Below are 27,479 nucleotides of genomic sequence, written 5' to 3' on the forward strand. Positions count from 1 at the left end.
GACACGAGTGGCCACTGCAGGATACCCTGCGAACAGCACAAAATGAGTCTGGACCTGAGAAACAGTAAAACTGACCTGTGATTAGAGGTTTAGTTTGTTGTTGTTGTTGTTGTTTGTTTTTTTGTGTGTTTTTGTTTTGTTTTGTTTTGTTTTTTTGTGACGGAGTCTCACTCTGTCGTCCAGGCTGGAGTGCAACGTCGCGATCTCGGCTCATTACAACCTCCGCCTCCTGGGTTCAAGTTTTTCTCCCGCCTCAGCCTCCCGAGTAGCTGGGATTACAGGAACCCGCCATCATGCCCAGCTAATTTTTGTATTTTTTAGTAGAGAGGGGGTTTCACCATGTTAGCCAGGCTGGTCTTGAACTCCTGACCTCAGATTATCCGCCCATCTTGGCCTCCCAAAGTGCTGGGATTACAGGCGTCAGCCACCGCACCCAGCCCAGAATTTTTTTTTTTTTTTTAATTATTTTACATCAGAGGCCGGGCACGGTGGCTCACACCTGTAATCGCAGCACTTTGGGAGGCCGAGGAGGGCAAATCACGAGGTCAGGAGATGGAGACCATCCTGGCCAATATGGTGAAACCCCCGTCTCTACTAAAAATACAAAAATTAGCTGGGCGTGTTGGCGCGCACCTGTAGTCCCAGCTACTTGGGAGGCTGAGACGGGAGAATCACTTGAACCCGGGAGGCGGAGGTTGCAATGAGCCGAGATCGCGCCACCGCACTCCAGCCTGCTGACAGAGCGAGACGCCATCTCAAAAAAAAAAAAAATATATAATATATTTATATTTTTTTTTTATTATATATATATATATATATCTCATTAAAAGAAAATCAAATGAGTCTAGAGAGTTGGTTGTGGCCCTAGGACTTGTAACAGGACACGTAAACTCTGGGGCTGAGGCTGCCATTGTGGGTGGCCTTTGGGGGTTCTATGCGCTGATGCTGAGCAAGCAGAGAGAAGCAAGAGTTTGGAGCAAACAGAGAGAAGCAGGGAGGCTTTCCGTGACCCCCTTGTCTAACATGTTAAGCCCTCAACCACAGCCTTTTCTCTCCATGCCCTCTTCTCTATCCGTTGGTCCACGTTTTTCCCCCTTCTGCTTCATATTATTGCTTGTCTGCTCACTGTCCGTCTCCCCGTTCCATTTCTCTGTTGCTTCACGAAAAGACCACCCTCAAAACGTAAGGGCTTTGCAACAACAATGATCATTCATTTGTATCCCAAGTCCGCAGTTTTGATGTTCTGCTCCCTGATGCCTCGGGTCTCGGCTGGGGATTGAAACTGTTTCCACGCATTTCTCTCCACAGAGCCTCGGGCTTCCTCACGACACGGCAGCCTGCGTAGTCAGCCTTCTTCCATGGCGGCGCAAACCTCCAAGACGATTCCGGGAGACCCGGATGGGAGCTGTAAGGATGCCTCCGACCCAGCCTCGGGAGACCCTGGACATCACTTCTCCCACATGCCGTTGTGCAAGGTAGTCACTAAGGCCAAACCAGATCCAAGGAGAGGGGAATTGGACTCTACTTCTCAATGGGAGAAGTAGTAAAGATAAGAAACTTCTCAGGTTACTGCCCAAAAAAATCGGCTGGGCGCGGTTGCTCACGCCTGTAACCCTAGCACTTTGGGAGGCCGAGGCGGGCGGATCACCTGAGGTCAGGAGTTCAAGACCAGCCTGGTCTACTAAAATACAAAAATTAGCCGGGCGTGATGGCGGATGCCTGTAATCCCAGCTACTCGGGAGGCTGAGACGGGAGAATCGCTTGAACCCGGGAGACGGTGGTTGCAGTGAGCCGAGATCACGCCACTGCACTCCAGCCTGGGCGGCTGAGCGAGATTCCGTCTCAGAAAAAAAAAAAAAAAAAAAAAAAAATCGAGGACGGCTCACCATCTAAGCATAAAACGAAGGTTGAACAGATTACATAGAATATCTCAGATCGTGTGAGTTGACTATAAAACGTAACAGTGGCCAGACGTGGTGGTTCCCGCCTGTAATCCCAACACTTTGAGAGGCTGAGGTGGGCAGATCACCTGAGGTCGGGAGTTCGAGACCAGCCTACCAACGTGGAGAAACCCCGTGTCTACTAAAAATACAAAATTAGCCGGGCGTGGTGGCGCATGCCTGTAATCCCAGCTACTCGGGAGGCTGAGGCAAGAGAATCACTTGAACCCGGGAGGCGGAGGTTGCGGTGAGCCGAGATCGCGCCATTGCACTCCAGCCTGGACAACAAGAGCGAAACTCCGTCTCAAAAACTAATAATAATAATAATAATAATAATAATACAAATAATAATAGTGTATTTACAGATTTTCCCGTGTTTAAAAATGGTTGGTTGTCCAGCGTTATACACTTAACTCGACCAGTGCACGGTTTGCATAGTGGACAACTTTGTACTTTGTCCTGATTTTTTTCCCTCAGAGTAAGAGGCTTGATTCCCGCCCCCCCGACTCCACCCGGCCCCCTCCTTTAGGTTTTCCTAGGTTTCGTCGCCGCGTATCTTAGTTACAGCCATTTCTGACAGGCCTACCAGGGAAGACGCTCAAGGAAAACGATGTTCTGTCCAGCCGCTTGGGGAAATCTTAGTGCTTAATGTTTAACCGGGGGGGGGAGGAGGGGAACCTCATAATAGCTGCGCCCTGTGGGGAAGACTTCTGTTGAGCTGGCGAGAAGAGAAGGGGCCGAAACTTGCTTTTTGCTGAAAGGAAGGTGGGCCCAAACCCGAGCCCTGCCCGGCCCAGACGCTAGGTCCCTCGGGGACTGGGCGGTGGGGCCGCAAGCTCTCTCTCTCCCCCCCTCTTTTCTTCCTTCTCTCTCTCTCTCTCTCTCTGTCTTCTCTCTCCTCTCTCTCTCCTGTCTCTCTCTCTCTCTTCTCTCTGTCACTGTCTCTCTCTCTCAGTCTTCTCTCTCTCTTTTCTCTCTCCTATCTCTCTCTTTCTGTCACTGTCTTTCTGTCTCTTCCCTGTCACTGTCTCTCTCTCTCTGTCTCTCTCTCTTCTCTCTGTCACTGTCTCTCTCTCTCTCTTTTCTCTCTCCTGTCTCTCTCTCTCTTCTCTCTGTCACTGTCTTCTCTGTCACTGTCTCTCTCTGTCTCTCTCTCTCTTCTCTCTGTCACTGTCTCTCTCTCTCTGTCTTCTCTCTCTCTTCTCTCTGTCACTCTATGTCTTCTCTCTCTCCTCTCTGTCTTCTGTCACTGTCTCTCTCTCTTCTGTCACTGTCTCTCTCTCGCGCGTGCTCTCTCTCTCTCTCTCTCTCGTCCTCTCAGGTCTCCCTTTCAGGTCCCAGACTCCCGGCCGCGCGCCCACTTGCGCCCACCCAGCCCCGGAGACACCCAGGCCTGTCCCGCGCCGTCAGTAGGTCCCCGGTCCGGGAGCGGGAGAGACCGGAGCGCCGGGGACTACCCCAGCGGGGGCGTGGCGTATGCAGATGAGCACGGCGCGCGGAGGCTGCCGGTCACGCTCGGCCTGGGACCCCCACGTCCGGCGCGCGGTATCCGAGTGCTGTCGGGGTCTTCCCCTAGCGGCGAAGGTGGAGTGAGGGGGCTGGAGAGGGTGAGGGGGCTGGGGCCGCACGAGAGAAGTGACCGTGTGTTGAGAGTGTGGTGGGCGCGAGGGTATGAGAGGAAGCAGCACTAGTAGCTCATACTTACCTGGCAGGGGAGATACCATGATCACGAAGGTGGTTTTCCCAGGGCGAGGCTTATCCATTGCACTCCGGATGTGCTGACCCCTGCGATTTCCCCAAATGTGGGAAACTCGACTGCATAATTTGTGGTAGTGGGGGACTGCGTTCGCGCTTTCCCCTGATTTTTTGACGTTATCATAAAAGCAGATTGGAAATGGGTTCCTGGATTAAAACGAGTGGTGCTCAGAATGGCAGCTGGTGAACGGCGTGCTCGTGCTTTTTGCGTTTAGTTTGCTGTAGTGGCGGCGGCTGTTGCTTTCTTTCCCACCCCAGGTACGGGCGTTTAGCAACGCAGTAATTACGCTGTTGGTTTCTGTTCTCCCGGGTGTTCTCGTGAAAACGTCACGATCTTGTTCTCTCTCCAGGTCCAAGCCGCGTTTTTTCTGTGAGTTTGGGGTGTGTAGAGGAAAAGCCAGACCTGCTTTCTCTTCCCTGGGGAAAATACCCCAGGATCTGTTAACCGCTGGCAGAAACGCCAGAATACGAATGGGCAATTAATCCTGCTACAGGCAAGTATCCATAGGCTTAGAAGTTTAGGAAGGACCTGTCGGGGTTGAGTTACCCACCGAGGGGGAGATCGAGTCCATGCGAGCTGCTGATCCCACCCAGGCAGGTGCTGGGCTTGTTGGCAGCAGGGCCTTCTGGAAGGACTAGAACGGAGTCATCCCCCTCCCAAAGAAGCAGGCGTGTCATGCATGACAGTGAAGGCCGGACTACGAGGCCCTCAAGAACAGGAGACTCTGGGTCCTCGCTAACGGCCTTGGGAGACCACGCAAGACTGGTCAGAAAAGCCATACAGAAAGGCTTTTCATGGGCCAGGCGCGGTGGCTTAACGCCTGTAATCCCAGCACTTTGAGAGGCCGAGGCGAGCGGATCACGTGAGGCCAGGAGTTCGAGACCAACCTGGGCAACATGGTGAAACCCCCGCCTCTACTAAAAATACAAAAATTAGCCGGGCGTCGTGGCGCGTGCCTGTAATTCCAGAGGCTGAGGCAAGAGAACTGCTTGAACCCGGGAGGCGGAGGTTGCACTGAGCCGAGATGGCACCCCTGCACTCCAGCCTGGGCGACAGAGCAAGACTCCGTCTCAAAAAAAGAAAGAAAAAGGCTTTTCATGAATGCTTTCAGGAGAGTCTCCTGACAGCCTCTGCACATGTCCCCAGGAGGAAACAAGAGACTCTGATGTTCAGGGCCACCATCCTGACATGGACCTTTCCTCCAATTATAATGTGGCCATTTTGCTGTCTTAAGACCCTTATGTCCAAGCCTTCCCAGACTTCAGCACCCCCGGGATATGTGTAGTAGAAGGGTAAATACAGGCCAGGCGCGGTGGCTCACGCCTGTAATCCTAGCGCTTTGGGAGGCCGAGGCGAGAGGATCACTTGAGCCCAGGAGTTGGAGACCAGCTTGGGAAACACAGCAAGAGATCTCGTCTCCAAATTAAACCAAACCAAACCAAAACAAAACAGAAGGCAGGAGGAGGCTGCAGTGAGCGGTGATGGCGCCACTGCACTCCCACCCGAGTGACAAGAGCCTGCCTCAAAAAAGAAAAAAACATGTGCCCCTGGTGCCATAAGGAAAAGAGACATTTCCCCTTCCTTTGAGGCGTGAGTCTCTGCTTTTTGAGGCAGGGTCTCTCTCTGTCACCCAGGCTGGGGTGCAGTGGCGTTATCCTAGCTTACTCACTGCAGCCTCGAACTCACTCCTGGGTTCAAGCGGTCCTCCGGCCTCAGCCTTCCTCCTTAGCTGGAACCATAGGTTTGCGTTACCACACATGGCTAAGTGGCTAATTTTATTTATTTATTTACTTATTTTTTTAATTTTTTTTATTTTTATTTTTTTTGTAGAGACGGTGTCTTCCTATGTTGCCCAGGCTGGCCTCGAACTCCTGGGCCCAAGCGATCCTTCCTCCTCGGCCCCCCAAAATGCTGAAATTACGGGTGTCAGCCACCACGCCCGGCCTACGTGAGTCATCTTAACAGCTAAATAAGCCTCTTGCCAGTTTTACAACCTAGGAAGGTTTTCCCTTGAGGGCCTTGAAGCCACCGACTCAAAAGGTAAATATCAAGGAAGATAGTGTCCCCCTGTCTCCTATCTGTGGGAATTTACTTCTGTATTGACTGATTTATATTTATTTACTTTTTTTTAATTCTTTTTTGAGACAGAGTCTTGCTCTGTCGCCCAGGCCGGAGTGCAGTGGCGCAGTCTCGGCTCAGTGCAACCTCCGCCTCCCGGGTTCAAGCAGTTCTCTTGCCTCAGCCTCTGGAATTACAGGCACGCGCCACGACGCCCGGCTAATTTTTGTATTTTTAGTAGAGGCGGGGGTTTCACCATGTTGCCCAGGTTGGTCTCGAACTCCTGGCCTCACGTGATCCGCTCGCCTCGGCCTCTCAAAGTGCTGGGATTACAGGCGTTAAGCCACCGCACCTGGCCCATGAAAAGCCTTTCTGTATGGCTTTTCTGACCAGTCTTGCGTGGTCTCCCAAGGCCGTTAGCGAGGACCCAGAGTCTCCTGTTCTTGAGGGCCTCGTAGTCCGGCCTTCACTGTCATGCATGACACGCCTGCTTCTTTGGGAGGGGGATGACTCCGTTCTAGTCCTTCCAGAAGGCCCTGCTGCCAACAAGCCCAGCACCTGCCTGGGTGGGATCAGCAGCTCGCATGGACTCGATCTCCCCCTCGGTGGGTAACTCAACCCCGACAGGTCCTTCCTAAACTTCTAAGCCTATGGATACTTGCCTGTAGCAGGATTAATTGCCCATTCGTATTCTGGCGTTTCTGCCAGCGGTTAACAGATCCTGGGGTATTTTCCCCAGGGAAGAGAAAGCAGGTCTGGCTTTTCCTCTACACACCCCAAACTCACAGAAAAAACGCGGCTTGGACCTGGAAAGAGAACGAGATCGTGACGTTTTCACGAGAACACCCGGGAGAACAGAAACCAACAGCGTAATTACTGCGTTGCTAAACGCCCTTACCTGGGGTGGGAAAAAAAGCAACAGCCGCCGCCACTACAGCAAACTAAACACAAAAAGCACGAGCACGCCGTTCACCCGCTGGCATTCTGAGCACCACTCGCTTTAATCCAGGAACCCATTTACAATCTGCTTTTATGATAACTTCAAAAAATCAGGGGAAAGCGCGAACGCAGTCCCCCACTACCACAAATTATGCAGTCGAGTTTCCCACATTTGGGGAAATCGCAGGGGTCAGCACATCCGGAGTGCAATGGATAAGCCTCGCCCTGGGAAAACCACCTTCGTGATCATGGTATCTCCCCTGCCAGGTAAGTATGAGCTACTAGTGCTGCTTCCTCTCATACCCTCGCGCCCACCACACTCTCAACACACGGTCACTTCTCTCGTGCGGCCCCAGCCCCCTCACCCTCTCCAGCCCCCTCACTCCACCTTCGCCGCTAGGGGAAGACCCCGACAGCACTCGGATACCGCGCGCCGGACGTGGGGGTCCCAGGCCGAGCGTGACCGGCAGCCTCCGCGCGCCGTGCTCATCTGCATACGCCACGCCCCCGCTGGGGTAGTCCCCGGCGCTCCGGTCTCTCCCGCTCCCGGACCGGGGACCTACTGACGGCGCGGGACAGGCCTGGGTGTCTCCGGGGCTGGGTGGGCGCAAGTGGGCGCGCGGCCGGGAGTCTGGGACCTGAAAGGGAGACCTGAGAGGACGAGAGAGAGAGAGAGAGAGAGAGCACGCGCGCGAGAGAGACAGTGACAGAAGAGAGAGAGACAGTGACAGAAGACAGAGAGGAGAGAGAGAAGACATAGAGTGACAGAGAGAAGAGAGAGACAGAGAAGACAGAGAGAGAGAGAGACAGTGACAGAGAGAAGAGAGAGAGAGACAGAGAGAGACAGTGACAGAGAAGACAGTGACAGAGAGAAGAGAGAGAGAGACAGGAGAGAGAAAAGAGAGAGAGAGAGACAGTGACAGAGAGAAGAGAGAGAGACAGAGAGAGAGAGACAGTGACAGGGAAGAGACAGAAAGACAGTGACAGAAAGAGAGAGATAGGAGAGAGAAAAGAGAGAGAGAAGACTGAGAGAGAGAGACAGTGACAGAGAGAAGAGAGAGAGAGAGACAGGAGAGAGAGAGGAGAGAGAAGACAGAGAGAGAGAGAGAGAGAGAAGGAAGAAAAGAGGGGGGGAGAGAGAGAGCTTGCGGCCCCACCGCCCAGTCCCCGAGGGACCTAGCGTCTGGGCCGGGCAGGGCTCGGGTTTGGGCCCACCTTCCTTTCAGCAAAAAGCAAGTTTCGGCCCCTTCTCTTCTCGCCAGCTCAACAGAAGTCTTCCCCACAGGGCGCAGCTATTATGAGGTTCCCCTCCTCCCCCCCCCGGTTAAACATTAAGCACTAAGATTTCCCCAAGCGGCTGGACAGAACATCGTTTTCCTTGAGCGTCTTCCCTGGTAGGCCTGTCAGAAATGGCTGTAACTAAGATACGCGGCGACGAAACCTAGGAAAACCTAAAGGAGGGGGACCGGGTGGAGTCGGGGGGGCGGGAATCAAGCCTCTTACTCTGAGGGAAAAAAATCAGGACAAAGTACAAAGTTGTCCACTATGCAAACCGTGCACTGGTCGAGTTAAGTGTATAACGCTGGACAACCAACCATTTTTAAACACGGGAAAATCTGTAAATACACTATTATTATTTGTATTATTATTATTATTATTATTATTATTAGTTTTTGAGACGGAGTTTCGCTCTTGTTGTCCAGGCTGGAGTGCAATGGCGCGATCTCGGCTCACCGCAACCTCCGCCTCCCGGGTTCAAGTGATTCTCTTGCCTCAGCCTCCCGAGTAGCTGGGATTACAGGCATGCGCCACCACGCCCGGCTAATTTTGTATTTTTAGTAGACACGGGGTTGCTCCACGTTGGTAGGCTGGTCTCGAACTCCCGACCTCAGGTGATCTGCCCACCTCAGCCTCTCAAAGTGTTGGGATTACAGGCGGGAACCACCACGTCTGGCCACTGTTACGTTTTATAGTCAACTCACACGATCTGAGATATTCTATGTAATCTGTTCAACCTTCGTTTTATGCTTAGATGGTGAGCCGTCCTCGATTTTTTTTTTTTTTTTTTTTTTTTTCTGAGACGGAATCTCGCTCAGCCGCCCAGGCTGGAGTGCAGTGGCGTGATCTCGGCTCACTGCAACCACCGTCTCCCGGGTTCAAGCGATTCTCCCGTCTCAGCCTCCCGAGTAGCTGGGATTACAGGCATCCGCCATCACGCCCGGCTAATTTTTGTATTTTAGTAGACCAGGCTGGTCTTGAACTCCTGACCTCAGGTGATCCGCCCGCCTCGGCCTCCCAAAGTGCTAGGGTTACAGGCGTGAGCAACCGCGCCCAGCCGATTTTTTTGGGCAGTAACCTGAGAAGTTTCTTATCTTTACTACTTCTCCCATTGAGAAGTAGAGTCCAATTCCCCTCTCCTTGGATCTGGTTTGGCCTTAGTGACTACCTTGCACAACGGCATGTGGGAGAAGTGATGTCCAGGGTCTCCCGAGGCTGGGTCGGAGGCATCCTTACAGCTCCCATCCGGGTCTCCCGGAATCGTCTTGGAGGTTTGCGCCGCCATGGAAGAAGGCTGACTACGCAGGCTGCCGTGTCGTGAGGAAGCCCGAGGCTCTGTGGAGAGAAATGCGTGGAAACAGTTTCAATCCCCAGCCGAGACCCGAGGCATCAGGGAGCAGAACATCAAAACTGCGGACTTGGGATACAAATGAATGATCATTGTTGTTGCAAAGCCCTTACGTTTTGAGGGTGGTCTTTTCGTGAAGCAACAGAGAAATGGAACGGGGAGACGGACAGTGAGCAGACAAGCAATAATATGAAGCAGAAGGGGGAAAAACGTGGACCAACGGATAGAGAAGAGGGCATGGAGAGAAAAGGCTGTGGTTGAGGGCTTAACATGTTAGACAAGGGGGTCACGGAAAGCCTCCCTGCTTCTCTCTGTTTGCTCCAAACTCTTGCTTCTCTCTGCTTGCTCAGCATCAGCGCATAGAACCCCCAAAGGCCACCCACAATGGCAGCCTCAGCCCCAGAGTTTACGTGTCCTGTTACAAGTCCTAGGGCCACAACCAACTCTCTAGACTCATTTGATTTTCTTTTAATGAGATATATATATATATATTTATATATATATATAAATTTATATTTATAAATATAAATTTATATTTTTATATATAAAATTTTTTTTTTTTTTGAGATGGCGTCTCGCTCTGTCAGCAGGCTGGAGTGCGGTGGCGCGATCTCGGCTCATTGCAACCTCCGCCTCCCGGGTTCAAGTGATTCTCACGTCTCAGCCTCCCAAGTAGCTGGGACTACAGGTGCGCGCCAACACGCCCAGCTAATTTTTGTATTTTTAGTAGAGACGGGGGTTTCACCATATTGGCCAGGATGGTCTCCATCTCCTGACCTCGTGATTTGCCCTCCTCGGCCTCCCAAAGTGCTGCGATTACAGGTGTGAGCCACCGTGCCCGGCCTCTGATGTAAAATAATTAAAAAAAAAAAAAAAATTCTGGGCTGGGTGCGGTGGCTGACGCCTGTAATCCCAGCACTTTGGGAGGCCAAGATGGGCGGATAATCTGAGGTCAGGAGTTCAAGACCAGCCTGGCTAACATGGTGAAACCTCCTCTCTACTAAAAAATACAAAAATTAGCTGGGCATGATGGCGGGTTCCTGTAATCCCAGCTAGTCGGGAGGCTGAGGCGGGAGAAAAACTTGAACCCAGGAGGCGGAGGTTGTAATGAGCCGAGATCGCGACGTTGCACTCCAGCCTGGACGACAGAGTGAGACTCCGTCACAAAAAAACAAAACAAAACAAAACAAAAACACACACAAAAAACAAACAACAACAACAACAACAAACTAAACCTCTAATCACAGGTCAGTTTTACTGTTTCTCAGGTCCAGACTCATTTTGTGCTGTTCGCAGGGTATCCTGCAGTGGCCACTCGTGTCTTACTAACAGACCCTGATTTTGTCCACAGGATCAACACACCCAGCTAAAACAGCTCAACTTCCTCATCACACAACACAGTTCTGGCCAGTTAGACACACGTCCCCGGAAAGGGCATCTCCAGGAGATTAAAAAGGCCAAGCCACTTTTTGAAGGAAGTCTTTGTCCCTACCCCCTTTTTCTACCTGGAATTCAGACTGAGGCCTGGAGTGTAGCGGCCGCCTTGGTACCTGGAAGCAACAATCATGGCCGGGAGACCTTACACCTGGCATGGTAGAGCAGACGGAGGAGGGGCCGCCTGGTGAATAGCCTGGCCGACAGCCCCAAACTGCTACCCCTTAAATTTAAGTCCTGTCTAAGCTGCTCATTGTTTTAGTTACCTGTAGCCAAAGTTAAATCCTACCTAATAGCGTTCTCCCCTCATTTTTATATGACATGCCATTTTTTATTTTATTTTATTTTATTTTATCTTATTTTATTTTATTTATTTAGAGACAGAGTTTCACTCTTGTTGCCCAGGCTGGAGTGCAGTGGCGCGATCTTGGCTCACTGTAGCCTCTGCCTCCCGGGTTCAAGTGATTCTCCTGCCTCAGCCTCCCGAGTAGCTGGGATTACACGCACCCGCCACCACGCCCAGCTAATTTTTTTTTTTTTTTTTTTTTTTTTTTTTTGAGCTGGAGTCTCGTCTCGCTCTGTCGTTCAGGCTGGAGTGCAGTGGCGCCATCTCAGCTCACTGCAAGCTCCACCTCCCGGGTTCACGCCATTCTCTTGCCTCAGCCTCCCGGGTAGCTGGGACTACAGGTGCCCGCCACCACGCCCGGCTAATTTTTTGTATTTTTAGTAGAGACGGGGTTTCGCCGTGTTAGCCAGGATGGTCTCGATCTCCTGACCTCGTGATCCGCCCGCCTTGGCCTCCCAAAGTGCTGGGATCACAGGCGTGAGCCACCGCGCCCAGCCAAAAAGTTGTTTAAAAATTTTTTTAGAGATAGGATCTCGCTTAGTTGCCCAGGCTGGTCTTGAACTCCTGGGCTCAAGCAATCTTCCCACTTTGGACCCCCAAAGTGCTGGGATTACAGGGGTAAGCCACCGCACCCAACCTCAATCTTCTTGTGATCTGTTACGTTGACAACCAAGACGGCTACTTAGCGGTTGATGGGGGACAGTGTATACAGCATGGACACACTGGACAGAGGCACGACTCAATGTTCCAGGTAGGACGGCAACAGATTTCATCACGCTACTCGGAACAGCCTAAAATTTACAACATAAATTGTTTCTGGAGCTTTTCATTTAGTATTTTCAGATTTCAGGTGACTGCTGTAACCTGAAGCAAGAAAAGTGAAACTACAGCAAAGGGAGGACCACTGGACTGCTGCTTTCATTCTACGCCCACTTTTTAGAGTGCGTTCCCACAATAAGCACTCTCACAATGTAAACCAGGGACCAAGGGATGCACCTTCCACTCTACTTCCTTCCCCAGAAAAGACCACCTTGGTAAATACAGAACAGCAAATGGTTAAGTGAAACACTGTATAGCTTTTGGCCCTATCCTCAGTATTTCTTAACATTTACACAGCATTTTCACATTTCCAGAGCACAGTACCAACATTTATTAATCCTCACAACACCCCTGTGAGGTAGGTCGATATGTCCTTTAGAGGAGAGAACTGAGGCAGAGGTCACGCAAACCTGCCCTGGGCCACAGAGCAGCAGACGAAGGGGCTAGACCTGGATCCGGAAGCTAGGGCTCTCGGTCCGGCATTCATCCACTGGTGGACATCACATGGGCTTATTTTTACCAGTGAAGGTTACGTGAAGGACAAAACGCACTCAGCCAGCAACGGAAACTCAACAGTTCAAACAGCACTGGGGAACATGCCAGTTAAAGAGACGGAACACTGACCAGCTCATGAATGAGGCAAGAGAACACGCTGCTGAGGAAGTGTGGAATCATCACGACTGGGGATTAGACCAAGAACGGGCGCTCAGGAGGGTTCAGAAAAATGTAAACTAGGAACCCATCCAAGGGGTGACAGGCCCAAATGCCTATGGTCTCCAAATGGTAGAAAAATTAGAAAAAGACAGGGGAAAAATCCAACCACGCAACCTTAACTTTAAACTAGGAATGACAATAATGTTTCTAACGTTCATTCACATTAGAAAGGCCGATAATGTTTGTAATATAACTACTGGCGATAGTATCCTGTTTGTATGCCAACTTTCATCTCAAGTATTTCACTTTTCTTTCCCCACAGACAAACAAGTGTTGTTCTTTACGGCAGACCTCTTTCCCTCTACATACCAATCTATCCACTCGCGTAACTACTAAGTGGCTCAGTGGCATATGTCTCATGCTTAATTGGCTGAGCTAGGCGCGGAATCCGGGAAACCACAACAGACTGTACTCTGCTCCTGTATTTCAGGAATAACTGTCGCTAACCTGCCGCTGTCCGATTCCACCTTCTGTGAAGTACACACAGAGGAGCAGTTCATTCTTTTGTAAAGGGATTGGTGGGCTTTGTTCGAGATGCCATTTCAAAAGAAATGAGAAAAAAGAAAAACTAAGACCTGCACTGTAAAGCATAATACAGGAGTAGATTTATGACAGCTACTCCACATTTTCCAGACTGATACAATGACCACAGAGTTAAAAACTATCACTGTTATCGCTGTTTATTTTACAATAATTGGTTTAGTCTACAAGTTTAAGGCAAACATACTAATGCATTTGCTTTTCTTCAGAAATCATACTTATAAAGATTACATAAAATCTGTCCCAAAACTTCTAAGAAATATTCAGTAATTAAAAATAAGTCTGATTAAGATGCTTTACCAGGATACATGAATGAACTAAGGTGGTATATGCTTTTAAAAACAAAATTAAAAAAATTCAAAAAAGGCAATCTTTATCTTGTTTGAACAATGCATTCTGAAAAGGTTAAACTTCAGAAATTATTTAAAGGTAAGTAAGATTGGCAGCCATAAGGAATACTATTTATAAAATAAACAGAGTTATAGAGGCTACTTTAAAGAAGAATGAACTTTGGACTTCTGAGTATGACGAGTGCATGATGATGGACCACTGTGGTGGGGAACACAGTGCGGCATCACAGCACACAGACTGGCATCGCCTGGGCGTGCGCTGCTCCATGTTTCTCAGAAAAAGAGGAGTTGATGCACTTTTTCAGCTGCTTTTTGATTGTTTCCAGTGAGCATAAATGCTTAACATCATTAAGAAAACAAAAATAAAATGTGAAGGAAGGCAGCCCTTTTTAACAGGAAGGCAGAGTGTGGCTTATGTGTCTCCATTTAACACTGCCAGGCAGTTCTGCAGCAATTGTAGATTACCCTAAAAAAGGAAGAAAAAATAAATTACAAATTTTATTTCAAACAATTCAGAAGACTCCTACTGAAAATACAGTTAGAAACCACATAAAATATAGTGTTAGAGGCCGGGCGCGGGGGTGCACGCCTGTAATCCCAGCATTTTGGGAGGCCAAGGTGGGTGGATTTCAAGGTCAGGAGATCAAGACCATCCTGGCTAACACGATGAAACCCCATCTCTACTAAAAAATACAAAAAATTAGCTGGGCGTGGTGGCATGTGCCTGTAGTCCCAGCTACTCGGGAGGCTGAGGCAGGAGAATGGCATGAACCCGGGAGGTGGAGCCTACAGTGAGCCGAGATCGCGCCACTGCACTCCAGCCTGGGCGACAGAGTGAGACTCCGTCTCAAAAAAAAAAGAAAGAAAAAATATTTAGTGTTAGAAGTCATATGACTTCATCGATATATTAGAAATTTAAAAATAGCCATTCATTATATACACATAAAGGGTTAAATACATAAAATTACATAATTTGTTTCATATACAATAATACTTTCTACATACCATATTCTTCAGTAAATTTTTTTTTTTTTTTTTTCTGAGATGGAATATCACTCTGTTGCCCAGGCTGGAGTGCAATGGCACCATCTCAGCTCACTGTAACCTCCGCCTCCTGGGTTCAAGTAATTCTCCTGCCTCAGCCTCCCCAGTAGCTGGGATTACAGGCGTCTGCCACCATGCTCAGCTAATTTTTGTATTTTTAGTAGAGACGGGGTTTTGCCATGTTGGCCAGGCTGGTTTTGAACTCCTGATCTCAGGTGATCCGCCTGCCTCAGCCTCCCAAAGTGCTGGGATTACAGGCATGAGCCACTGCACTGGCCTTTGTTTTGTTTTGAGATGGAGTCTTGCTTTGTCACCCAGACTAAAGTGCAGTGGCATGATCTTGACTCAATGCAACCTCTGCCTCCTGAGTTCAAGTGACCCTCCTGGCTCAGCCTGCTGAGTAGCTGAGATTACAGGCACGTGCCACAGGCTGGCTAATTTTTTGTATTTTTAGTAGAGACGGGGTTACACTATGTTGGCCAGGCTGGTCTTGAACCCCTGTCCTCACGTAGTCTGCCTGCCTTGGCCTCCCAAAGTGCTGGGATTACAGGGGTGAGCCACGGCACCCAACCTTCACTGTAGGATGTTTTAACAGCATCGTTGGCCCACCATGTACTGATAGTAACCACAGAACACCCAGTTGTGATAACCACAAATGTCTCCAGATATTGCAAAATGTCCTCTGGGGGGCAGAATCACCTCTGGTTGAGTACTACTGTTAATAGAACAGTTATCAGAAATATAAATACAGAGAACTCAGGTCAGAAAGAACTTGAAAAAGTATAGAATCTGGCCAGGTGCGGTGGTTCACGCCTGCAATCCCAGCACTTTGGGAAGCCGAGGTAGGTGGATCACCTGAGGTCAGCAGTTTGAGAGCAGCCTGGCCAACATGGTGAAACCCTATCTCTACTAAAAATACAAAAATTAGCTGGGCGTGGTGGTGCGCACCTTTGTCCCAGCTACTCGGGAGGCTAAGGCAGGAGAATCGCTTGAACCCGGGAGGCGGAGGTTGCAGTGAGCTGAGATCACGCCACTGCACTCCAGCCTGGGGCAACAAGAGTGAAACTCTGTATCAAAAAAAAAATATATATATATATATAGAATCTGGAAACTGGACACTGACATCAATCTATAGGAGGACTCAGCAAACTTTTTGTGTAAAAGGCTAAATAGTAAGTATTTTAGGCTGTTTCAACAACTCCAGTATGCTATTACGTAAAAGCAGCCACAAAGCATAAATGAATGAGCTTGGCTGCATTCCAATAAAATTTTATTTATGGATACTTAATCTGAATTTCATAATTAGTACATTTAATACATGTCATGACATATTCTTTTTTTTTTTTTTTTTGAGAAGGAGTCTTGCTCTGTCACCCAGGCTGGAGTGCAGTGGCGTGATCTCGGCTCACTGCAAACTCCACCTCCCGGGTTCACACCATTCTCCTGCCTCAGCCTCCCGAGTAGCTGAGACTACAGGTGCCCACTACCACCCCCGGCTAATTTTTTGTTATTTTTAGTAGAGACGGGGTTTCACCGTGTTAGCCAGGATGGTCTCGATCTCCTGACCTCGTGATCTGCCTGCCTTGGCATCCCAAAGTGCTGGGATAACAGGCGTGAGTCACTGCGCCCGACTGACATATTCTTCTACCTTAAAAAAAGAAAAAAAAGCCCAACCATTTAAAAATGGGAACACCATTCCTGGCTCACAGACTTTACAAAAGCAGATGGGCTGTAGTTTGCCAACCCCTGACCTATAGCAAAACTTCTGGTAGTTCATGACCTCTTTAATTTTTAGACACAGAATCTCACTCTGTCGCCCAAGCTGGAGTGCAGTGGCACAATCTCGGCTCACAGCAACCTCCACCCCCCCGGGTTCAAGCGATCATCTCGCCTCAGCCTCCACAGAAGCTGGGATTACAGGCATGCACCACCATTGCCCGACTGATTTTTTGTTTTTGTTTTTTTTTTTTGAGACAGAGTCTCACTCTGTCTCCCAGGCTGGAGTGCAGTGACACGATCTTGGCTCACTGCAAGCTCCGCCTCCCGGGTCCACGCCATTCTCCTGCCTCAGTCTCCCAAGTAGCTGGGACCACAGGCGCCCACCACCATGCCCGGTTTTTTGTATTTTTAGTAGAGATGGTGTTTCACCATGTTAGCCAGGATGGTCTCGATTTCCTGACCTCGTGATCCACCCACCTCAGCCTCCCAAAGTGCTGGGATTACAGGCGTAAGCCACCGTGCCGGGCTGATTTTTGTACTTTTAGTAGAGACGGGGTTTCGCCATGTTGGCTAGTGGTCTCAAACTCCTGACCTCAAGTGCTGGGATTACAGGCGTGAGCCACTGTGCCTGGCCTCTCTTTTTAAAAAAAGAAAAACAATGAATATTAGAAACCATCTCAGGCTCAGTAAGAGTAATAATGCCAAACTTATCAAAACATTTTGACAGGGTTATTAGACCAAGAAATCAAAAAACAAAAATAGCAAAATTTTTTTTTTTTTTTTTGAGACAGTCTCGCTGTCGCCGAGGCTGGAGTGCAGTGGCGCGATCTCGGCTCACTGCAGGCTCCACCTCCCGGGTTCATGCCATTCTCTTGCCTTAGCCTCCCGAGTAGCTGGGAATACAGGCGCCCGCCACCTCGCCTGGCTAATTTTTTGTATTTTTAGTAGAGACGGGGTTACACTGTGTTAGCCAGGATGGTCTTGATCTCCTGACCTCCGGATTTGCCCGCCTCGGCCTCCCAAAGTGCTGGGATTACAGGCGTGAGCCACCGCGCCCAGCCTGTTTTTATTAAGAAAGACTTTTTAAAAAACAACTAGTCAAAAAATGATACTGGTTTCCATATTAGGTATCAGATTCTTTCAGAGCTGACCATTGGAGACGTTATAGATATTATTTTTACTTTAATTAAATAATCTTTAAAATCCCTCTCAATTCTAAGATTCTCTATTCTTAAAATTACTCTAAGGTTTAGGCCAAACTTTATATTAACTAGAAGAAGAGGCTTAATTCAAAGTAAACAACTAATGTAAAAAAAGACCAGAGGACCAGGCATGGTGGCATAAATCTGTAATCCCAGCTACTCGGGAGGCTGAGGCAGGAGGATTAACTGAGCCCAGGAGTTTGATGCTATCCTGGACAACATAGCAAGACTCCAGCTCTAAAACATAATTAAATACATTAAAAAAAAACCTGGCTGGGCATGGTGGCTGATGCCTGTAATCTCAGCACTATGGGAGGCCGAGGCGGGTGTATCACCTGATGTCAGGAGTTCGAGACCAGTCTGGCTAACATGGTGAAAACCCTGTCTCTACTAAAAATACAAAAATTAGCTAGGTGTGGTGGCACGCACCTGTAGTCCTAGCTACTCGGGAGGCTGAGGCAGAAGAGTTGCTTGAACCTGGGAAGCAGAGGTTGCAGAGGTCTCAAAACAAAACAGAACAAAAAAACCCCAGACTAGCCGGGTACAGTGGCTCGTGTCTGTAATCCCAGCACTTTGGGAGGCTGAGGCAGCAGGATCATTTGAGGATGGGATTTCGAGATCAGCCTGGCCAACATGGTGAAACCCTGTCTCTACTAAAAATACAAAAATTACCCAGGTGTGGTGGCACATACCTGTAATCCCAGCTACTCAGGAGGCTGAGGCGTGAGAATCGCTTGAACCCGGGAAGCAGAGGTTGCAGTGAGCTGAGATCGTGCCACTGCACTCCAGCCTGGGCAACAGCACGAGACTCTGTCTCAAAAAAACAAAACAAAACAAAAAACCCCAGACCAACTATTTTGAAGCAGTGAAATAATCTTGGAAAATGTAATTCCAGTTCAGGAATAGTTGTCACAGTATCCCTATGAGAATTGACATTAAAGAATTATCAACGTCATAAGTGATTCATTTCTAAATTACATGTAACTTAAATTATTAAATCTTTATTACAACACTACCTTTGCATGCTTCAGTTCTAACTCTGCCAGTTCCACTAAATTTTTTCTGAATGCAGCAACTCTTCTTGTCTTAAAATCTATAAGTTCTGTGAACAAGAAATTAGGATTATTTAATTTACATAATAGTCATAAAGCATACCTTGTGATTAAAGGTTAACTTAACAGTACCTTGTTTTGCAGACTCAGATATTTTTTCAAATTTCTGACAACATAATTGTTGGGAAGTTTCGGCCTGCAGAACATCTTTATTTTTTGCTCTTGCTTTATCCAGTGCTTTATTAGCATTTTCATAATCCACTAGTGACCTAGACCTTCGATACAGGAGATCCTATAAAACAGAATGCTTCACAATAGTATATATACTGCATGTTTCCAGTAGTCACACCCAGCCACTGTCACCACCACCACAACCATCAGAGCTAACACACAGTGAATACCACATGCCAGTTACTCCAATTTTTTTTTTTTTTTTTTTTTGAGGCGGAGTTTCGCTCTTGTGGCCCAGGCTGGAGTGCAATGGCGTGATCTTGGCTCACCACAACCTCTGAAGTTATTTTATTTATTTATTTATTTATTTTTAAGGCGGAGTCTCACTCTGTCACCAGGCTGCAGTGCAGTGGCGCGATCTCAGCTCACTGCAACCTCCGCTTTGCGGATTCAGGCAATTCTCCTGCCTCAGTCTCCCGAGTAGCTGGGACCACAGGCGCACGCCACCATGCCTGGCTAATTTTTGTATTTTTAGTAGAGATGGGGTTTCACCATGTTGGCCAGGATGGTCTCGATCTCTTGACCTTGTGATCTACCCGCCTCGGCCTCCCAAAGTTATTCTAATTTTTAAAGATGTTTGTAGAGACGGGGCCTCGCTGTTGCCCAGGCAGGTCTCAAACTCCTGGCCTCAAAGTGATCCCCCTATTTCGGCCTGCTAAAGTGGATTACAGGCACGAGCCACTGCACTCAGCCTGTTTTGTTTTGTTTTGTTTTTTTAACGAATGAGGCAATTTATTAACCCAGCATGGTTTGTTCTAATGCTTCTTGTTGGCAACTGCCACCTGTCCGGTGATTCTGTCCAGATCTCTCTGTCCCTGAGGTGTCAGTTTGCAGCCCCCATCTTGGTCTTTTTCCACCATTTTTAGCCCCTCCAGGGCTTGGAGGACCCGGTGGGCCACACTTTTGGAGCCTCGGCTAAAGTGGCCAGGCATGACGCCATTTCTCTGACGTCCCCCATAGATCTTGGTCATGGAGCCAACCCCAGCGCCACCCCGGAGGTACAGGTGCCACGCCGTGGAAGCAGCTCACGTGTAGAACCAGTTCTCATCGTAGGGAGCAAGCTCTTTGTGCTTGGCCAGCTTGACAGTGTCCACCCATTGGGGGACTTTCAGCTTCCCAGACTTTTTGAGGAAGGCTGCCAGAGCTCTGACGAACTCCTGCTGGTTCACGTCTTTTACAGTAACTCCAGGCATCATGCGGCCCGGCCTGCGAGCTGCCAGCCAGGGGAAAGGGCTCAGCCCATTTTTTAAGTAGCAGCTTTAATGAGATAGTCCATGTACCACATAACTCACAATTTAAAATATGTAATTCAATGGTTTTTAGCAAGCTCACAGAATTAAGGATCACCATAATCGATTTTAGAACACTTTCATCACCCAAAAAGAAACCCCATGCCCATTAACAGCCACTTGCCATTTCTCCATGTGTGCCCATATCCCCATATCCCTAGGTGACTGCTAATTTGCTGCCTACTACAGATTTGCCTATTCTGGACATTTTTTTTTTTTTTTTTTTTGAGATGGAGTCTCACTCTGTTGCCTAGGCTGGAGTGCGGTGGTGTGAACTCAGCTCACTACAACCTCCACCTCCCGGGTTCAAGCGATTCTCCTGCCTCAGCCTCCTGACTAGCTGGGACTACAGGCGTGTGCCACCAAGCCTGGCTAATTTTTGTATTTTTAGTAGAGATGGGGATTCACCTATTCTGGACATTTCATAAAAATGGAATCGTGTGATTTTTGTGCCTAGCTTCTACCACTTAACATGTTTCAAGTTCATCTATGTTGTAGCACAAATCAATATTTCACTCCTTTCTATTGCTGAATAGTATTTCACTGTATGGCTATATCACATTAATTCATCAGTTGATAGGCATTTGGTTTATTACCACTTTTGGGATATAATTAATAATGCTGCTGTGAACATTTGCATACAAGTGTTTATGTGGACATGGTTTCATTTCTCACTATTAAGGAATGAAATTGCTGAGTCATATGGTAACTCTACATCAAACCTTTGAGAAACTGCCATATGGTTTTCCATAGTGGCTGAACATTTTACATTCCTACCAACACCATATGACAGTTCAAATTTCCTCACTCACATCCTTGCCAACACTTATTATCTGTTTTTTTGGGTTTCTTTTTGTTTTGTTTTTGGTGATGGAGTTTCGCTATTGTTGTCCAGGCTGGAGTGCAATGGCGTTCTCAGCTCACTGCAACCTCTGCCTCCTGGGTTCAAGCAATTCTCCTGCCTCAGCCTCCAGAGTACCTTGGGATTACAGGCATGCGCCACCACACCTGGCTAATTTTGTATTTTTAGTAGAAATGGGGTTTCTCCGTGGTCATGCTGGTCTTGAACTCCCGACCTCAGGTAATCTGCCCGCCTCTGCCTCCCAAAGTGCTGGGATTACGGTGTGAGCCACCGTGCCTGGTCTTATCTGTTTTTTTTTTTTTTTTTTTAAATGAAGGCCACCTTGTGGGTATAAAGTGGTATCTCACATTTTTTTTTTTTTTTTCCTGAGACTGAGTCGTGCTCTGTCATCCAGGCTGGAGTGCAGTGGTGCGATCTCGGCTCAGGGCAACTTCCCAGGTTCAAGCAATTCTCCACCTCAGCCTCCCGAGTAGTTGGGATTACAGGCGCCTGCCACCATGCCTGGCTAATTTTTTTCTATTTTTAGTAGGGACAGGGTTTCACCATGTTGGCCAGTCTGGTCTTGAACTCTTAACCTTGTGATCCACCCGTGTCAGCCTCCCAAAATGCTGGGATTACGGGCATGAGCCACCACACCTGGCCTTCTTTTTTTTTTTTTTTTTTTTGAGATGGAGTCTCGCTGTGTCACCCAGGCTGGAGTGCAGTGGCGCGATCTTGGCTCACTGCAAGTTCCACCTCCCGGGTTCACGCCATTCTCCTGCCTCAGCCTCCCGAGTAGCTGGGACTACAGGCGCCCACCACCACGCCCGGCTAATTTTTTTGTATTTTAGTAGAGATGGCGTTTCACCGTGTTAGCCAGAATGGTCTCGATCTCCTGACTTCGTGATCTGCCCCCCTCGGCCTCCCAAAATACTGGGATTACAGACATCAGCCACCGCACCTGGCCCCAGCCTTCTCTTTTTATTGAGTTTAAGAGTTCTTCATATATTCTGAGAATATAAATTGTGTTACATCCAGACAATGGAATATTATTCAGCACTAAGAAGAAATGAGCTATCAAGCCATGAAAAGACATAGAAGAGGCCAGGTGCAGTGGCTCGCGTCTGTAATCCCAGCACTTTGGGAGGCCAAGGCAGGTGGATCACGAGGTCAGGAGATTAAGACCATCCTGGCTAAAATGGTGAAACCCTCTCTCTACTAAAAATACAAAAAATTAGCCTGGTGTGGTGGCGGGCGCCTGTATTCCCAGCTACTCAGGAGGCTGAGGCAGGAGAATGGCATGAACCCGGGAAGTGGAGATTGCAGTGAGCCGAGATCGCGCCACGGCACTCCGGCCTGGGCAACAGAGTGAGACTCCATCTCAAAAAAAAAAAAAACAACAAAAAACGGAAAGACATAGAAGAAACTTAAGTGCATGTAACTAAATGCAAGAAGCCAATCTGAAAACACTATATACTACATGATTCCAACTACATAACATTCTAGAAAAAGTAAAACTATGGAGACAGTAAGAAGATCAGTGGCTGCCAGGGATTGGGGGAAAGGAGGATGAATGGAGAGAGCACAGAGGATTTTTAGGACAACAAAAATACTATGTATAATATTATAATGGTGGGCACATATCATGCATCCATAGCACATTTCTTTTTATTACTGAGTACTATTCCATTGTATGGCTATATAACAATGTGTTTATCTCATCATCTATTGGATATTTGTGTTGTCAATTTTCAGCTGTTACAAACAAAGCTGCTGTGAACACCTGTAAGGACATATGCTTTCATTTCTTTCTTTCCTTCTTTTCAATAGAGATAGGATCGGGCTATGTTGCCAGGCTGCTCTTGAATTCCTGGCCTCCAGCAATCCTTCTGGCTTGGCCTCCCAAAGTGTTGGGATAACAGGGGTGAGCCACCACGCCCAGCCCTGCTTTCATTTCTCTTGGGTAAATACCTAGAAGTGAATTGACTGGATCACTGGATAGTATATTTCGTCTTTTAAGAAACTATGAAAGTTTTCCAAGGAAGTGCACCACATTCTTATTAACAGTACATGATGGTTTAAGTTGCTATGTATCTTTGCCGGAATTTTTCTCATTTTAGCCATTCTAATTAAGGTGTATAGTGGTACCTTGTTGTAGTTTTAATTCTGACAACTAAATTTTAATTATTTCTTAAAGTTACTAAGAAATTGTTATCTATTAACGACCACATTTGGCTGGGAACAGTGGCTCACACCTATAATCCCAACACCTTGGGAGGCCGAGGCGGGCGGATAACTTGAGCCCAGGAGTTTGCAACATAGTGAGACACTTGTCTCTGCAAAAAATTAAAACAAAAAACAACCACATTTGATAATTTAAAGTCTCCAAAAGTATTTTACCACTGTCCATCCAATGTAAATAGTTTATAAGATATAATTTGATATGAACAGTGTATTTATAAGTACCTAAGAATTCAAAGTTAAAGGGTTATAGATAATTTAATAAAAATTATCAGCATCAGTGATCAGGTGGGAATTTTGTGTACAATATCTCAATTCACAAATTAACATTGAATTTGGGTTATCTGATCCACTAAGTTTTCAGTGCTTTTCAGTTATTTGTGTTACTTTTTTTTTTTGAGATGGAGTCTCGCTCTGTCACCCAGGCTGGAGTGCCATGGCGTGATCTCAGCTCACTGCAAGCTCCGCCTCCTGGGTTCATGCCATTCTCCTGCCTCAGCCTCCTGAGTAGCTGGGACTACAGGAGCCCACGAGCACGCCCGGCTAATTTTTTGTATTTTTTAGTAGAGACGGGGTTTCATCGTGTTAGCCAGGATGGTCTTGATCTCCTGACCGCGTGATCCACCCGCCTCAGCCTCCCAAAGTGCTGGGATTACAGGTGTGAGCCACCGCGCCCGGCCTTGTGTTAACTTTTTTTTAAAGACAAGGTCTTACTCTGTTGTCTAGGCAAGAGTATACAGCGGCAATCATGGCTCACTGCAGCTTTGAACTCCTGGGCTCAAGCAATCCTCCTGTGTCAGCCTCCCCTGGGACTACGCGAACACACCACCATGGCCTAGCTAATTTTTAAAACATTTTGTAGACACAGAATGTCATTTTGTAGACACAGAATGTCATTTTGTTGCCTAGGCTGGTCTTGAACTCCTGGCCTCATGTGATTTTCCCACACTGGCCTCCCTAAGTGTTGGGATCACAGGCACAAGTCGCAGGACCCAGCCAAAAAAATTTTTTGAGGCCAGGCGGGATGGTTCATGCCTGTAATCCCAGCACGTTGGGAGGCTGAGGCTGGTGGATCACTTGAGGTAAGGAGTTCGAGACCAGCTTGGCCAACATGGTGACCCCGTATCTACTAAAAATACAAAAATTATCTGGGCATGGTGGCGAGTGCCTGTAGTCCCAGTTACTCAGGAGGCGGAGGCAGGAGAATGGCTTGAACCCAGGAGGCAGAGGTTGCCATAACCCAAGATCACACCACTGCACTCCAGCCTGGGCAACAGGGTGAGACTCTGTCTTAAAAAAAAAAAAAAATTGTTTTTGGTTAGTGTTTTAGTCTTGCACACAGCTTTTCTTTTTTTTAATTAATTATTTTTTTTGAGACGGAGTCTCGCTTTGTCACCCAGGCTGGAATGCAATGGCACGGTCTCAGCTCACTGCTACCTACCTCCCCCTCCTGGGTTCAAACGATTCTCCTGCCTCAGCCTTTGGAGTAGCTGTGATCACAGGCGCCTGCTACCATGCCTGGCTAATTTTTGTATTTTTAGTAGAGACGGGGTTTCACCACGTTGGCCAGGCTGCTCTCGAACTGCTGACCTTGTGATCCACCCTCCTCGGCCTCCCAAAGTGCTGGGATTATAGGCGTCAGCCACTGCACCCGGCAGCACATGGCTTTTTAAAAGGAAACATGAGTTGCCTTATAAAAAAACATAGTTTTGTTTTATGGCACTCTCACGCTCAATGGAGGACTTGCATAGACCAAATTAGAAATCCTTTTGCGGCCGGGTGTGGTAGCTCACGCCTGTAATCCCAGCACTTTGGGAGGCCGAGGTGGGGGGATCACGGGGTCAGGAGTTCAAGACCAGCCTGGCCAATATGGCGAAACTCCATCGCCACTAAAAATACAAAAATTAGCTGGGCGTGGTGGCGGGCGCCTGTAATCCCAGTTACTTGGGAGGCTGAGGCAGGAGAATCACTTGAAGCCGGGAGGCGGAGGTTGCAGTAAGCTGCAATCAAGCCACTGCACTCCAGCTTGTGTTAACAGAGCTAGAGTCTACCTCCAAAAAAAAAAGGAAAAGAAATCCTTTCGCAATATGTGACTCATGCCTGTAATTCCAGCACTTTGGGAGGCCAAGGCATGCAGATCACCTGAGGTCAGGAGTTTGAGACCAGCCTGGCCAACATAGGAAAATCCTGCCTCTACTAAAAATACAAAAACTAGCTGGGTGTGGTGGCACATGCTTGTAATGCCAGCTACTCAGGAGGCTGCGGCAGGAAAACCGCCTGAACCCAGAAGCAAGAGGTTACAGTTGGGTGACAGAGTGAGACTCCATCTCAAAAAAAAAAAAAAAAAAGAAAAGAAAGAAATCCTTTAGCAATACAACTGTTATTCCAGGGTTTTACTTTTGTTTTCCAAGACATTTTACCTGAAGAAATATACCAAATTCATTTTTTTTTTTAAGACGGAGTTGGGGTTTCTCCATGTTGGTCAAGCTGGTCTCGAACTCCTGACCTCAGGTGATCCTCCCGCCTCGGCCTCCCAAAGTGCTGGGATTACAGATGTAAGCCACTGCGCCCGGCCAGCTCTTTTTTCTTTTTATTTATTATTATTATTTTTTGAGACAGAGTTTCACTCTTGTTGCCCAGACTGCAGTGCAATGGCGTGATCTCTGCTTACTGCAACCTCCACCTCCTGCGTTCAAGCAATTCTCCTGCCTCAGCCTCCCGAGTAGCTGGGACTACAGGCGGCCACCACCATGCCTGGCTAATTTTTATATTTTTAGTAGAGATGGGGTTTCACCATGTTGGCCAGGGTGGTCTCGAACTCCTGATCTCAGGTGATCCACCCGTCTCAGCCTCCCAAAGTACTGATTAATTAGAGGAATAAGCCACCATCACCGGCCTCATCTTTTTTTTTTGAGACGGAGTTTCGCTCTTGTTGCCTAGGCTGGAGTGCAATGGCACATCATGTGATCTCAGCTCACTGCAACCTCCGCCTCCCAGGTTCAAGTGATTCTCCCACCTCAGCCTCCCAAGTAGCTGGGATTACAGGCACCTGCCACCACGTCAACTAATTTTTGTATTTTTAGTAGAGACAGGGTTTCATCATGCTAGCCAGGCTGGTCTTGAACTCCTGACCTCAGGTGATCCTCTGGTCTCGGCCTCCCCAAGTGTTGGGATTACAGGCGTGAGCCACCACACCTGACCACAAATTCATTTTTTTAAAGTTCTAGATTATATCAGAAATATAATAATAAAGAGGAGACTTTTATGTGGGGTTTCCCACATGAAATATGTACAATTATACACATATATACAATTTCTAAAAGGAGAAATAAAATTCATATTTGAAAATATAATTTAAAATCATATAAAGGAGATAAATCATCATTAACAATCTGAAGTCTAACAAACTCTCAAGAAATGGCTGTTTGTAAAATGGCTCATTTAAAAAAAGATTAAAATTACCTTAGCAGCTTGAGATTCTCTTAAGTAATATTTTAAAAGATCAGAAAGTTTGAGGTCTTCATCAGCAGACACTCGTGCTTCTATTTTCTGAAAAGAAGGAAAAAATTGAATATTTAATCAACAACTACATTCTACTCTCAGTGGTTTCCTTCTTACTTAATTTCCTACTTAATTTTAACTATTATTATAGTTTGAAAAATTGAAGTTTTAACTATAGTATTCCATTCCTATTTTATCGAGTTTTCCTTCCCTTTTTGCTTCTACTAGCCTGTTACTTTTCTTTGCAACTCTCACATAAAATGAACAGAATAAGGATCAGATCAAATGAGACTCATGAGTTTATGGAAGGACACCATATTTTTTTTTTTTTTTTTTGAGACAGAGTCTTACTCTGCCACCCAGGCTGGAATGCAGTGGTGCAATCTCGGCTCACTGCAACCTCTGCTTCCCAGGTTCAAGCAATTCTCCTGCCTCAGCCTCCCGAGTAGCTGGAATTACAGGCATGCACCGCCACACCTGGCTAACTTTTGTATTTTCAGTAGAGGAGGGGTTTCACCACGTTGGCCAGGTTGGTCTCAAACTCCTGACCTCAAGTGATCCTCCTGCCTCAGCCTTCCAAAGCGCTGGGATTACAGGTGTGAACCACCATGCCCAGACTCTATAATGAGTTTCAATATGATCTTTTACCTTCATTAATATTTTCTCAGGCTAGGTACGGTGGCTCATGCCTGTTATCCTGGCACTTTGGGAGGCCGAGGCGGGCGGATCATGGGGTTGGGAGTTCGAGACCAGCCTGACCAACGTGGTGAAACCCCGTCTCTACTAAAAATACAAAAATTAGCCAGGCATGGTGGTTCATGCCTATAATCCCAGCTA

At 47.7% G+C, this 27,479-nt stretch overlaps 1 protein-coding gene, 2 non-coding genes and 1 pseudogene across 5 annotated transcripts in view; 1 reads left to right on the forward strand and 3 right to left on the reverse strand.

The window, feature by feature from the left end:
- Nucleotides 1–3,637: 3,637 nt before the first annotated feature.
- On the forward strand, nucleotides 3,638–3,801 carry LOC115836095. Its single transcript, XR_004031092.1, has one exon. It is a non-coding gene; the product is annotated as a U1 spliceosomal RNA (small nuclear RNA).
- Nucleotides 3,802–6,804: 3,003 nt separating this feature from the next.
- Nucleotides 6,805–6,968, reverse strand: LOC115836097. The gene has a single exon (XR_004031093.1). It is a non-coding gene; the product is annotated as a U1 spliceosomal RNA (small nuclear RNA).
- Nucleotides 6,969–12,225: 5,257 nt separating this feature from the next.
- The window catches only part of SNX6 (sorting nexin 6), a 68,163-nt gene continuing 52,909 nt past the window's right edge, over nucleotides 12,226–27,479 (reverse strand). For both annotated transcript variants that reach the window (XM_030813321.1, XM_030813313.1), the window contains 4 exons: nucleotides 26,604–26,690; nucleotides 18,672–18,831; nucleotides 18,504–18,589; nucleotides 12,226–13,988 (listed from right to left, as the gene is read on the reverse strand). In XM_030813321.1, coding sequence (XP_030669181.1) covers nucleotides 13,935–13,988; nucleotides 18,504–18,589; nucleotides 18,672–18,831; nucleotides 26,604–26,690 — 387 coding nt within the window. In that variant the 3' untranslated portion in view covers nucleotides 12,226–13,934. The remainder of the gene's footprint in view (nucleotides 13,989–18,503; nucleotides 18,590–18,671; nucleotides 18,832–26,603; nucleotides 26,691–27,479) is intronic.
- Nucleotides 19,489–20,280, reverse strand: LOC101176340 (annotated as a pseudogene). Its single transcript, XR_001115182.2, has one exon. The product of XR_001115182.2 is annotated as a 40S ribosomal protein S19 pseudogene (transcript).

Source organism: Nomascus leucogenys, chromosome 1a, assembly GCF_006542625.1.
Source record: "Nomascus leucogenys isolate Asia chromosome 1a, Asia_NLE_v1, whole genome shotgun sequence".
NCBI lineage: Eukaryota > Metazoa > Chordata > Mammalia > Primates > Hylobatidae > Nomascus > Nomascus leucogenys.